The 14,350-nt window shown below is 42.9% G+C and overlaps 1 protein-coding gene across 5 annotated transcripts in view; it reads right to left on the minus strand.

Moving 5' to 3' along the window:
• Positions 1–14,350, minus strand: part of NCOA2 (nuclear receptor coactivator 2) — a 329,643-nt gene that overhangs the window by 53,758 nt on the left and 261,535 nt on the right. For all 5 annotated transcript variants that reach the window (XM_040354387.1, XM_040354383.1, XM_040354388.1 and 2 more), the window contains 2 exons: positions 13,245–13,392; positions 5,180–6,440 (listed from right to left, as the gene is read on the minus strand). In XM_040354387.1, coding sequence (XP_040210321.1) covers positions 5,180–6,440; positions 13,245–13,392 — 1,409 coding nt within the window. The remainder of the gene's footprint in view (positions 1–5,179; positions 6,441–13,244; positions 13,393–14,350) is intronic.

The following is a 14,350-nucleotide window of genomic DNA, read 5'->3' on the forward strand; positions in this document are numbered from 1 at the left end:
TGAGATGTGAATTATCTCCATAGACAGCAATGGGAATTCTCCCCTCTAGCGGCAGAAGCGTCCGGCGTTTTGTCGCATAGATGTGAATGGAGCCTGAATGTGTTGATAGGGGGAATCGAGCGTTGTTCTTGCCGCACTATGGCTGGCTTTAGCTTGCAGCCCATGTAAGTGAACACACATTGGCTATATGGACTCACCAACACAGCCAAGTTTGACAGGCATGCAAGAACGGCGGCTGTACAGACCCAGAGGCTCTAGACCTGTGGTCATCAACCCTGTCCTCAGGGCCCACCAACAGGCCAGGTTTTAAGTATTACCTTGGGGAGATATAGACTAGAATACTGCCATCACTGAGCAGCAAATTATATCACCTGTGATGTATTTCAGTTATCTTGCAAACCTGGCCTGTTAGTGGGCCCTGAGGACAGGGTTGGTGACCACTGCTCTAGATGACATAATAAGCCCAATATTCTATATTGCACATTAAATGTTGAAAAGTAATAGAAATGTGTGAAAAAAACTAATACGCCATTCCTTTTTTTTGCTTTGCACACCCAAACCGCTAATTCAACTAGGTATTAAATCCCAGTTTTTATCTGGTAGAAAGTAAAAGGGTATGGCATCATTTTTTATATTATTTAATATTATGTGTGTGTTTATCGCCCTGAGTTGGCAGAAAACCAATACTCTCACACAGAGGTAACGCAGCTGTCCAACACATCCACTTTATAGTACTTCAATCAACGTCGACTGAGATTCTTTGATATGCCTTTCAGTCAAGGCGCTACATCTGAATTGCTTTTACATTCACATTGGACTTGTATAGGAACAAGAACCAGAAATCGGACACAACAAGAGCCAATTAAATGGCTCAATTCCTACCTTCACTTACAGCAACACAGATTTCCTCAGTGCAGCCTCAAACTCACTTTTCAACTTTCAATGGATTTGCTTATACATTTCACCCCCTTACTGGAAAAGGCTGGCTTTCTGAAGGCCATCTACATTACCTAAAGGTGATCCACAGTCACAGCACTCACATCAGCACTGTAATAGCTTGACGGTCCAATATAAGCTTTCACGAAAAATCTCTTTCAACAACTTCCTTGATTCCCTGCATACTTTGCAGCTTGCACTTTATTTTCAATTTGTAAGGACTATATATCCCATGGTACCATGCTTCCCGCAAGCAATGATTTTTGTACTGGCTCCGCCTCCTGAAATGCCTCCTCTCAGCGTAGTTCAGAAGGCAGGCTCCAACACGTGTGACACCACAATGTCTTTTCACAGGACATGGTGATTTTGTGTCACAGAATTCAATTAGTACATGTGCGGGGATCTTCACAAAGTAAGCGTACAATCCGAAGCTTAGGATAGTTAGGCCCCTTTCACATTGAGGAGTTTTTCAGGCGGTACAGCGCTAAAAATAGCGCTGCTATCCCGCCTGAAAAACTCCTTCACTGCAGACTCAATGTAAAAGCCAGAGGGCTTTCACACTGAGGCGATGCGCTGGCGGGAGACAAAAAAATCTCCTGTCAGCAACATCTTTGGAGCAGTGAGAGGAGCGGCATGTATACCGCTTTTCTTCCCATCGCTAGCGGCTGATTCCCGGCGGTATAGCGCTGCTATTTTTATTGGCGTTATACCGCCACCGCAGGTCCCGCCCCAGTCTGAAAGGGGCCTTAAAATTAATAGGAGTTGGCTAGAAATAATTGAAGTTCAACTTGGAAATGAATGCGATCTTCAATTCTGTCCATAGATACGTTTTAATGGGGTTGTAAAGGTAAAAAAAAAAAAAATCTTCTAAATAGCTTCCTTTACCTTAGTGCAGTCCTCCTTCACTTACCTCATCCTTCCATTTTGCTTTTAAATGTCCTTATTTCTTCTGAGAAATCCTCACTTCCTGTTCTTCTGTCTGTAACTACACACAGTAATGGGAGGCTTTCTCCCTGGTGTGGAGTGTCATGCTCGCCCCCTCCCTTGGACTACAGGAGAGTCAGGACGCCCACTAACACACAGCTCCTTTCCCTATCTGCAACGTAGACAGCGTCCTGATTCTCCTGTATTCCAAGAGAGGGGGCGAGCACGACACTCCACACCAGAGAGAAAGCCTTCCATTACTGTGTGGAGTTACAGACATAAGAACTGCATTAAGACTGCACTAAGGTAAAGCAAGCTATTTACGGGAATTTTTTTTTACCTTTACAACCCCTTTAAGCAAACCTGATCAGCTGGCCGCAGCCTTTAGATTTGCTTGGCAATGCTGTGAAACATCTGACTGGTGGGGATTTGGATCAGCAGCGGAGGTGGGCATCTTCTCGGGCAGAATCGCTGTCAGGCAGCTGTCTCTACCAGTCAGCATCCGGAAAGTAGGACGTTTCTGTAAATATCTGTGAATATTGCAGCCCACACACCATGTTTTCCAAAGGAGAGGTCGCATTTTAAGGGAAGAAATGTACTTTCCTCAAGAATATTTGCTTTATATTTCAACGGCTATAAATATGATGGAGATGCAGCTTTAATGTAAATGTGTTTGCTTCATATATACACTGGCTGAGATTTCTGCACAGTGATTGCGTTTACTGCTCATGTTAGCCTAATGCCCCCTGGGAACTGTACAGCCAGTGCTGCAAGGTCTCCTGCTCAGGAAGCTGCATCTTCTTCCAGCGCCGGCATACATAAAATACAATCTCCTAAAGAATGACCTAGCTTCCACCCAGGCAGAGGAATATGCAGTGCCAGCTCCCGGCAGGGTCTGGCAAGTGCAAGGACAGGCGAAAAAGAGGCCCCTTTCACACTGGGGCGGTGGGTGCGTTGGCGGTAAAGCGCCGCTATTTTTTAGCGGTGCTTTTCCGTCAATTTTGTGGCACTATTCGGCCGATAGCGGGGCACTTTTAACCCCAGCTAGTGGCCAAAAAATAGTTAAAACCACCCCCAAAGCACCGCTTTGCCATCGGTATAGCCGCGGTGTCCATTCATTTCAATGTGGAGGAGCGGTATACACACACACACACACCACACCTTCACCGCTCCAAAGATGCCGCTAGCAGGACTTTTTTTACCATCCTGCTAGCGCACCGCTCCGGTGTGAAAGCCCTCACTGGAGAGACAGCAGCGGCTAAAAAAAGAAGACTTTGGGATCCTGCCCCTGGAAATTTGTTGCAGTCACCCCAGTGGCAGGATCTCAAACACCGGGAGTCTCTGGCTGATATCAGCACAACTATTCTACCGTCACTCGATACATGCCTAAGATTTTACATTCATGTGTATTAATGTTATCATTTAGTTAGACAGACTGAAAACAAAAGACACGTCTACCTAGCTCAACCATTAGAATCATGGTTCATGGAAAACAAGCAGTAATGTAAACACAACGGCCCGATAAAACTATTGTATTTTAGGTTTAGCCACATTTTCATATATGAAATAAAACACCAGAATAGGGAGAAAAACATTGCAATGTTCTGCTCATGCAAGGAAATGTACAGGCGAAAAAGTAGTATGCAAATGCCTAGTAATGACTGTGTGGGTGATCGGAAGAGGCGACTGAGCTGGGTGCAGGGCAAACTAGCACAGGGTGGAGCGATGGCGATCACGTGCCGACTTTAAAGGGAAACTGGTTCCAGCCAGATGAGTAATGCACATAACCCAGATGAAATGTCATGGTGCCAAACTGTCATAGCAAAACTAAAAAACAAAAAAAAGAGGAGGCAGCTTTCCTTTTCATTTATGCAATCTGCTGCCGTAATGCAAATCTCTGTACAAGGTTCAGAGCAGAAAGAAATGAACAGTGTCACTATCTTGACATTCCATTAACACAGATTTATGCAAAAGAAAATGATATTGTTAAAGGAACACAACGCTGCAATGTAACAAAAGTCCAGCCAAAAAAGTTTTGTTTTTTTTGTAACATTGCATAGTGGAGAAGTATTAAGTATTAGAACCCCTGTTGGTTTTTCACTGCTATCCAAGCCTCTGTTGGAGAGAGTTCAATCACTTGGGGGGGGGGGGGGGGGGGGGGGCTGATCTGTTAAAACCTGAGTGTGCAAAATCTGGTGCAGCTCGGCATAGAAACCAATCAACTTCCAGGTTTTATCATCAAAGCTTAGCTGCACTAAAATCAGTGTGCTCCAGTTTTAGTAAATCTTCCCCTTAGGCCTCATACACACTATCAGATTTTCTGCGGACAAAGCGTAGGACTTTGGCCAGGAACTTGTCTTGCATACAAACGGCAAAGAATTGTCGGTCAACAAACACAAAACAACGTGTTTTTTCATCTCTTAAGCTTCGCCCTTTGGGCAACTTCTGCTAATGTGTTATAGTGAGAGTTGCTTATGAGCATGTCTGTTTGTACTTTGGCATTTTGTCCGACTAGCTTCTGTACACACATATCGGAAAATCCGACACACAATTGTTGGCAATTTTAAAACATGCTATCCACATTTGTCTGTTGAAAATCCGACAACAATTGACCAATGGAGCATACAAACGGTCGGATTTTCCAACAACAGCCTGTTAACACACAATTCCCGTTGGATAATCCGATCGCGTGTATGAGGCTTCAGTGTCGCAGGGACAAGAGTTACACCAGACAAAGTGAGAGAAAACATGCAACGGGGACACAGAGCAAAAAAAAAAAGGTTACTAGGGTTCTAGCCTTTTCAAATAAAACATTTTTTTTAGGCCCATCTGTACTTTGGAGATTTTTCCTCACTTCCTGTCTGGTAAAAGTATGGTCACTATAACAGTAAGTGGGGGAAATTCTGTAAACAGACCAGACATCTGACTAGAGGAGCAACCAAAGCTTGGGCAGGTCCAATTAAACGCCATATTAGATCTTTACATATCAAAGTGGATCTCTCGGCCTAAAATGCATTGGTGGTCATACGGACACAGATGAAATGAAAGCACTAAGGCTTCATGTATACTACAGGACCTGCTGAGGTTAGGGGAGGTTCAACCTCGCTCTCCTGAATGCAGAAGAATCGCGTTCAGGATAGGAACGTTTTGACCGCCAGCCGAAAATCACAGCAAAACCGTGGTAGAAATGCGGCATGATTGTGCCGTGTTTTGCGTTTCCCACGGCCGGTGGTCAAAGTAGGCTCTGTGTACACAAAGCCTAACACAGCGGTCTCATGGAATAATGACTACATTTAATTTAACCAACCATTGTGCTTACCTGATCAGCTGGGCCAAAGCTCGGCTCCTCTTTTTCCGTTTTTACAGTCGTTAATTTGTTGCAGCTGGAAGAATCCATCTTGTTATCCAATCGCTCTATCTTGGGTGTGATATCTGCCAGGTTATCCTTACTATCATCCTTATCTAACAAGTAGCGAAGTAGTGCATTTTCTTTCTTCTTAGGGCTCACCGGTTCCTGCTTTATAGTCACCTCAGAGCCAGGGCCTGTGCTATTGGACTCCTGATTCAGTTCTTTTCCAGTGGCCTCTGCCGTGAGCTTGGCCAGGTCAACGGGTGAGCTACTGTCCTGAAGAAGTCTGTGCAAAATTTTATGTTTCTCTTTCAGTGAGGTTCCATGTGCTGAGGCAGACAAACTATTGGATGCAAAATGTGCCATGGAGTCTTTGTTGTTTGTATCTCCCATATTAGCAGATAGTGGAGAAGGTTCCATCTGATCCGATTTGGTGGTGAGCAGCTGCAATAGTTTTGTCTGACCTTTACTATCCAGCAGTCTGTTTTGACCTTCCATTTTGTCCCCAGCAGAAGCCATGTTTTCATTACAATCCTTCTGCTCAGATGAACGATTCCCAGTCTCCGTTTGTCCAGTTGCACCCTCAGACTGCTCCCCATAAAGTCCAAAAGAGTCTTTAGAGTCCACGCTGCCCATCTTTCGGAGCTGAGGAGAGTTCATGTTATTGGGTGAATTCTGTAAATTACCCCCTTTCATGTCAGGTGATGGCATGGGTGGGGCCAGAGGGACACCATGGCCCTCACTAAGAGCCTGAAGTGCATTTAGAGAGCTGTTGGTAAAACTATGGCTATTTCCTGTGCTACTACAAACTGGAGAATGCAAACCTCCTGCAGGGGAAAACTGACTGGGTGCAACACGTGGGCTCCCTGCCACTCCAGGGCTCATACGATGCCTCGGAGAAAGCATAGAGCTAGGCTGACCCTGACCCATGCCAGGACTTCCCTGCGATGGGCTATTCATTTTGAGTGCATAGTTATTACCCTGAGGAGTGGCAGCTTGCATGCTGGAGACATGGTTCATTCCCCCAGAACCACCATATCTGCTTGCTGGCAAGCCCATTTGTTCCTTTGGGCCATTCATGGCATAATTCATATTGCTACTTATGGTCATATCCTGACCAGGGTTTCCACTGCACATTGTCTGATGAGCCGGGCTGCTGGAGACTGGGTTCATTGGCTTTCCCATACTTTGTCCAGCCAAGTCCTGATTCATTCCACACAGATTCTGTTCTCTGGGAGAGAAAACAAATGTTAAAATGCCATACTGCCACATGGTACCTTTAGTATAACCTACTGACGTCATCTTAAATCACATGTAAAAACAAAGTCCAATAATAGTTTTTTGTATAAAACACGGACCTGATTGCAACCATTGAAAACTGGAAGCTATCAAAAGAAATCCTAAACATGTCCAAAGAGATACTAGCTTGTCAGCATACAAGTAGCAATGCTGATGGTTAACACACCTCAATAGACCTGCAGTAAAGGACATTCTACTTTTGGACCAAGTCTGTCAGTGTTGACACCTACCTTTTGGCTTCTACAGAATGGATCATACTTTTGTAAATGCAACTAAAAGACATCAGGGGTATGTAAAGCTGACCATGATTATGCAATTTTCTTTCCTGCAACCATGGTTTGCAGGAAAGAAAATGGCTCAATTCCTCCATCAACACAGTCACAGGGGGAATCATGCTGTCCCTACCAGGAGAACACAATGATTAGTGCCATTGGCTATAGCCACTGGCAAGGACAGCATGCTAGAATGCCGACATGCTGGTTCCATTTATCGACTTGGGTACAATCAGCCTGCCCATAGATGGATCGAATCTCAGCTAGTCCCTGCTCAACCAGTCGAGATTCGAACCCTCTATGGCTGGTTTAAAGTGATTGTAAGCCCCATACATGAAATTTGACCTAGGCACATAGATCTGTAGTGTTTACTTATCTCTCGCCAAAGCTCTAAGTGCTGTGCCTTTCTGCTGCTCCATTTCTTTGTTATCAGCAAAGTCACTTGACAAGCTCTCAGACACACGAGATAACAGCAGGTGAAAATTAGTATCGGGGAGGGAGCTTAGAGGTAGATAAGCAGAGAGCTTATCTAGTCAGACTACAGCTCTGCATGTCCCTTCATTCTCACATAATGTAAGCCTAGACTCCCCCTCCCACTGCTGGAAGAGATGGAAAAAAATTCTATCATGATCTGCACTTTTCAAAGAGTATAGAAAGGGCAAGACAGCAGATATACAAGTAAAACTTATGAAGGGAGATTTGTTACATCTCTGTGCTTCATCTGAGGCTATTCACTTCACCGGGTATAGGAGAAAGTTTACAACCACTTTAAGGGAACTGGACTTTTATTTTTTTACACCGGCTGTAATGCACATCATCCAAACACTAATGCCGCGTACACACGGTCGTTTTATGTGATGAAAAAAAATGACGTTTTTAAAAACGTCACTTTAATTGACCGTGTGTGGGGGAAAACGTTGTTTTATGTCTTCTAAAAAACGACCAAAAAAAATTGAAGCATGCTTCAATTTTATGTGTCGTTTTTCAAAACGTCAACTTTTACTTCACAGAAATTGACCGTGTGTAGCAAAAACGTCATTTAAAATGACGTTTTTTCATCCGCGCATGCCCAGAAGCTACTTATGAAGCGAGCTTCAATGGAAAAAGTGGTGAGAACGTAACCTCGCTTTGCTAGAACATTGTGAGAAAAACGATGGTGTGTAGGCAACTTCGTCTTTGAAAATTGAAGTTTCAAAAACGTCATTTTCTACTTCACAGAAAATGTCGTTTTTTTTCATCACATAAAGTGATGGTGTGTACGGGGCATAAGGAGGAGGCAATCTACATACTATATCATCTTATCTATACAGCGAGTATAAAATCTGGACTCTAAGAGCTCCAAGTGCTGATGCTAACCAACCCTTACAAGTGTGTCAGATAGCGTTTCACTGCTTTGGTTCCTCCCATCAGACCCCCTAACTACAGTTCCCTATAATGGTCTTGCCAGAGGGAAGAACCACAGAAGAAGAGACACTATATGACAGACCCTGAAGTGTCAGATAGCAGCAGCCCCCAGAGCTCTTCAAGAGAGAAGATTACTATTACCCCCCCCTGCCAGAAAGTTAATGCGGTATTAAACCCAATTTATTTTATATATTACAGCTTACCAATCATTAGATGTGGTATCTGCATTGGTTTCCTTTTTACAGGCATTGATAAGTTGCAATAAAAGAAATGTTTGCTTTTGGGTTTAATACTGTTTTAAGTATTAAAGGAGTTGTAAAGGAAAACAAATGTTTTGCTGAAATGACTGTTTACAGGGTATAAAGACATAATAGTTAACTGATTCCTTTTAAAAATGATTAAAAATAGATAAAAATCAATCATATAATGTACCTACAGTTTCAGTTTCGTTTTTGCATGTTAACTGCTTCTCTGCTGCACAGAGCCAATAAAGGGCAGTGATGGTTTGGCAAACGAAACTGATTAGTGTTGAGGGGTTTTAGACACACAGTAATCACACCTCCTTGATTAGTGACCACAGAGAGAAAGCTCCCATGACTTTTTTTTATCAGGAAACAGACAACCAGGAAGTGTTCAGAACAGAGAAGGATTACAGCAAAAACGAACAATGAGGACATGAAACCAGGACTGCAGTAAGGTAAAGGAAGCTATTTAGCTAAAAAAAAAAAAAATTCCTTTAGTGACCCTTTAAGCTGCTTTTTTTTTACAAACTGGTTCCTTCAAAGTTATTAACAGTGACAGGGTCGATTAAACAGACCTAATCTTTATATTCTAGGAGAAATTCATAAAGAATTGTATAATCATAATAGAGAGAAATAGAATTAGAAATAGAGAAAGTAGATTCAGGGCTCTTCGGAGTATCTGTGAGCTCTACTTTAAGCTGTCGGAGTTCTTTTCTGTTTAATACCTTTTGGCCTGTAAACAAAAGCATTGCTTTCATTATGCAAATACTCGAGCAGTGCCGATATAGGAGAATTATGCATGTTGGCTTGTTTACCTTCAAAAGAAGACAATTCCTGTTCCAGGAAACAATACATGCATACAAACCAAACAATCCTCTCCAGAGATACAAGAAATGCCTACAAGGTGAACACAAACCACCCTCAACTTGTCACAAAGTATCAAAAGTGAACCTTCTTCAGAGGCAGGCTCGGTGGCTGAAAAAAGGGAATGGCAGGTGCCTGCTCTTTGTCAGGATGGTTAACATTTTTTAAATGGGTGACAGGCTCATTACAAAAAGGAGCGCAGTAGCTTGCTTTGCCCTTTAATGCAAAACATTTTTTTACTCTCAAATAATTTTCTTATACTCCATTGGAGGGACACAGAAGTTTTTAACCTTCGGGTTATACTGCTGCCTAATAGAAGAATTGCATATTGGCAAAAAAATGTAGGCCAGCCCAGGGGAACTCCTCGAGAGCAAAGAAATTGCCACTCCAGCAGGTTGAATTGGCTGTTGTCTTCCTCTCAGGAACCAAGGGTACCGGCAATGCACGTAGCAATTATAACAAAAGATGTATTGGACAGCCGCACTCCAAGTTAACGTAGCTTTATTTGTAAATAATGGAAACAAGCACTACAAGCCACAGCAACAGAAAGCTATGAGTAAACACTAAGTGTAGTGTGAAAGGCGTCAGCTGTCCTTGTTTCCGTTGCTGTGGCTTGTAGTGCTCGTTTCAATTTTTTACAAAAGAAAGCCACGTTGGTTTGGAGTGCGACTGTCCAATACATCTTTTGTTATAATTACCAGGGGAACTCCTCCCTGTAGGCCAGCCCCAGGGGAACTCCTCCCTGTAGGCCAGCCCCATGGGGAACTCCTCCCTGTAGGCCAGCCCCATGGGGAACTCCTCCCTGTAGGCCAGCCCCAGGGGAACTTATTATTTTTTCTCTCTTGTCCATTGAAGGACAGGGGAAGTCTTTAACTTTCAGGATATCCAAAATGAATGCAACTGCGGAGTGGGAATCAAAGAAACTAATCATTAATATGCCCAAGAAAAAACATTGAAGCTGCAGCTTATAGAATGGTCTTAAAGTGGAACTTTACCCAAAAGGGGAAATCCTGCTTGTTTGCAACCCCCCCCCCCCCCTTCACTGCCGCATTTGCGGTGGAGTGGTACCCCATTTTTTTCCCCAAAAGGCGAAGAAAAAACTTGAAGGTTAAAACATTTGTGTGCCTCAAACAAGGAAACAGATCATTTATTAGAGGGGGGGGGGGGGGAAACACATTGTTTATGGAAATATGGCTCGTGTATGAAAAGTTCTCAAAGTGCTCATAGCTAGTTATGCTTTTTTTCATTTTTAGGCCTCATGCACACTGGATAGTTTTACAGCAGCTGTTTTTGGCTTCAGCCGTTTTTTCTACAGTCATTAAACTCCCTGTCATGTTATCCTATGTGTCCATGCACACATAGGCTGTTATTGGCAGTTTTTGGCTGGGACTTTTTTGGCTTAAAAAAAACAAAACATAAACGAGTGGGTTCTGAGAGGAGTTTTTGCAGCTGTAAAAAAAAAAAAAAAAAAAAAGCTAGTGCAAAAACATTGAAAAACTCACTGCAAATCTACTGCTGTTTTTATATTGTTATTTTAACATCCAGTGTGCACAAGGCCTTAAACTTGCACTGGGCCTGAAGCCATTTACTACACTATAACAAAGCTGAAAAGTAGTAACCAATCCAATGTTTGTGTCATATAAGGTTTACCGTTTTTTGTAATAAACTACAAGGGGTTTATTTTGAGAATCTGAAGTCTCTCCTGATTTTACAAGGTATGTTTCTTGAAGGCTGTGTACCACTGGTCAAAGCATTCCGCTTTACACGATCAATAAAATATTTTGCAAACACAATAACATTTTGAAAGCAGTGGTATATTCCCAATATACACTAAAGTGATCATCCAAAGGCTGAAATCTTGTGCTTGAGCCAGGCTAACTATAGATTACATGTGGGTATACACAGCTACATTACAACACCTGTTTTGCAAATATGGTAACTTTAGATCTCCACATTGTAAACGTCCACTGACGGCTGCTAAAACTAACAGCCAACAATCATACTTGTCTATAAAAACTCCTCCTTGCCAAAGAGTATTTTTCTATTTTGGTTGAGGCCTAATCATTACATAAATTAGCTATCAGAGCAAACTATTTGCATACTGTTTTTTTATGACCCATACTGGAATGCGTTGCGGAACTCTTAGGTAGGATGTTTGTGTACACGGATAAAAACCTCCACCCCAGCCAAGAACACTTTATAAGGTCTAAAGAAAAAATTAAAATGCAATTTTCGGTTTGCGAGGGCTGTATATATATCATCATGGTAACATGCCGAGACAAGCCTGCTTGCTATGAGTGTTTTAGAATGACACTTGGTGGAAACCGTGTCTTGGGAAAACAGCTGGTTTGCTAAGCAGGTTGCAGAATTAATTTCGGCAAAACTTGGTATCAATCTGAGACCCCGACACTGATCTGTAGAGGCAAGCTGCAAATAACTGACAATTCACTCTGGTATGTAAACACTTCAGGGCTAATAAAACACTATCACATTACTGTAAACTTGGGCTATAAATGCATATTAGAAGTGGGAGCAAACAGGACATCTGCCCAGTGCCCCAAGAGCTCTGTTCATTCTACCAGGCTGGGGGGGGGGGGGGGGGGGAACCCCTTCCCGCTGCTGCTCTCTTAAAAAAAAAAAAGAAGTTTATTGAAGAGCAGTACAGTACAATTCAATGCCACCAGAACATCCTGGGGCGCAGTGAAAATCACACAGTACATATTAATTATTCGATATAGATTAATAATCGTCACTCAATATTAAATAGGTCATCCTTCTCAACTATGTACTAAAAGATCTTAAAAAGGCAGGAAAACCTGATGAGTGCACGTAGTTCCAAAGTCCATCCCGACACCCCTAATGGGCACAAACTGTGTCGGGAGTCGACTTAAAGTGTTAGATTCAGAAAGTACACCGTTAAAAGCTGGACTGTACTCGTGGCTCTGGAGAAACTGAAATCCCCAGACCCACGTGAGAGTCCGCTGCTCTCATTTTCAAACTACTTAAAAGTAAACTGGTCACAGACTGGGCAATGAAAACCCAGTATGTTGAAGGAAAAAAAGAAAAGCAGAGAGCGGCACTGTGCCTTGTAAGAGCCGGTTCACACTCCCGCGGCACGACTTCGGGGGCGACTCTGCAAGTCGTCCTGAGGACGACTTCAGAGGCAACCAGCAAAACGACTTCTGTATAGAAGTCAATGCAGGTTGCCCCGAGCCGCCCCCGAAGTTGTGCAGGAACGTTTTTCTAAGTCGGATCGACTTCTGTCGCTCCTATTAGAACGGTTCCATTGCATTGAATGCAGTGTGAACCGGCGCCAACTGCTGTGATGGCCTATTACAGCGATCTAAAATGTAAACACTCACCGTGTTTACATTTGAGAGTCTCCACCCCCTTCCTCACACAATAGACAAAAGAGAAAAAGGAGGATTGCAGCCTGATCCAGAACCTGATTGGACAAAGATCACATCGATAGTTACTATTTAGCCAAGGTGGAGGGTATGCAAGTGACACTGACCCCCAATTATTGCAGGATTGTTTTGGAACGGTTTTTAAAGCACCAGTGACCACTAATGAAGGGTGGTGGAGGGTGTTGTAAAGTGCCACCGACCATCAATGATAGAGGGGTGGGAGTGGGCAGTTTTAAAGCACCACTGACCTTCAATGATTGTGGAAGAGTTTTAGTTTTATTTATGACAATAAACTATTGGGCAAAAGGCAAGTTCAGTGAAATGCAATCTCATCTTTCAGAGAAGCCATCTTCCACAAATAATGTAAAACTTGTTCTTGACTTTGGTGGGTGACTTTTAAAGTCTAAGCACACCTTAACCACCTTAATTCCAGCATTTTGCAAAAAAAAATATACATTTGGGGGGTGTTTGTACTGTATTTGGAGATTTTGAGCTTCAAAATAAATAAATAAAATTGCAAAGGAACCCCAATACTGTACCCATTTACCTTTGAAGCATATGTATGGATATCACAAGTTGAGGTTCATTCGTATTCTGGGAGCGGATGAGCTTGCTCTTTGTTTGGGCTGCAACAATCGTGCCGTCTGACAATGAAAACCGATATATTGGACTCAATGCGAGCCCTAGCCTGAGAACTAAATAATAAAAAAATAAAAAAAATACAAGGACTATTAGAACAGATACATTCACATACCTTGCCTTCACCTCAATAATAAGTACAAATACTGTCAAATATTTAATAAGTATTTAAAAAAACCTAAATAAATAAATAAATAAATACAGTGGCTTTGAACATGCCTAGATTTTGTTGAGCAGGACTTGGAGCAGTCACTCATCCCTTATAACTGAAACAGTAAATTAATGGCACAAGAACCTTAGGTAGATGATGCTTTCGAATACATTTAACAAAACAATACTGACAGTATCCCAAAGGGGCACGTGGGTGATCTGTGGGCTGCTACTGTAAACAGAGGAAGTGCCACTAAAACTTTGCAATGTAAAAATATATTACTCGAATCTGCAGATTGAAGAACCAAACCAAAGTATTAAGTTACTTGGTAACATTTAGCAGCTAGTTTAATCCACTTAAGGCCCCTTTCACACGTGCGGACCGTATGTCCGCTTTTTCATCCATCCGTTTGCGGATGAAAAAGGGACATACATTGGTCCCTATGTGATTGCGGGTGTCAGCGGATGAACATCCGCTGACACCCGTAATCGTCTGCTTTCGTAAACATCCGATTTTGCAGACGGAAGAAGATCCTATTTTCTCTTCCGTCTGCGGATCGGATGAACGCGGACATACGGTCCGTGTTTATCCGCTCCCCCCATAGGGGAGAGCGGAAAAAAGACAGGGCGGTTCCTTCACAGTGTGCGGAGACCGCCCTGTCATCCGGCGGCTCAGCTGGGATATACGGAGCGATCCCGGCTGAGCTTACGGACATACGGAGGCGGATCATTACTGATCCGCCCCGTGTGAAAGGGCCCTTAGACTAAACCAGTGAAAACAGGGGAGCGCTCGCTTTGCATGACCACCAATCACATAGATCCTTGTATCAATGTAACAATGCAATTAAATTCATCCAAGTTTTA

Source organism: Rana temporaria, chromosome 5 (genome assembly GCF_905171775.1).
Source record: "Rana temporaria chromosome 5, aRanTem1.1, whole genome shotgun sequence".
NCBI classification, from domain to species: Eukaryota; Metazoa; Chordata; class Amphibia; order Anura; family Ranidae; genus Rana; species Rana temporaria.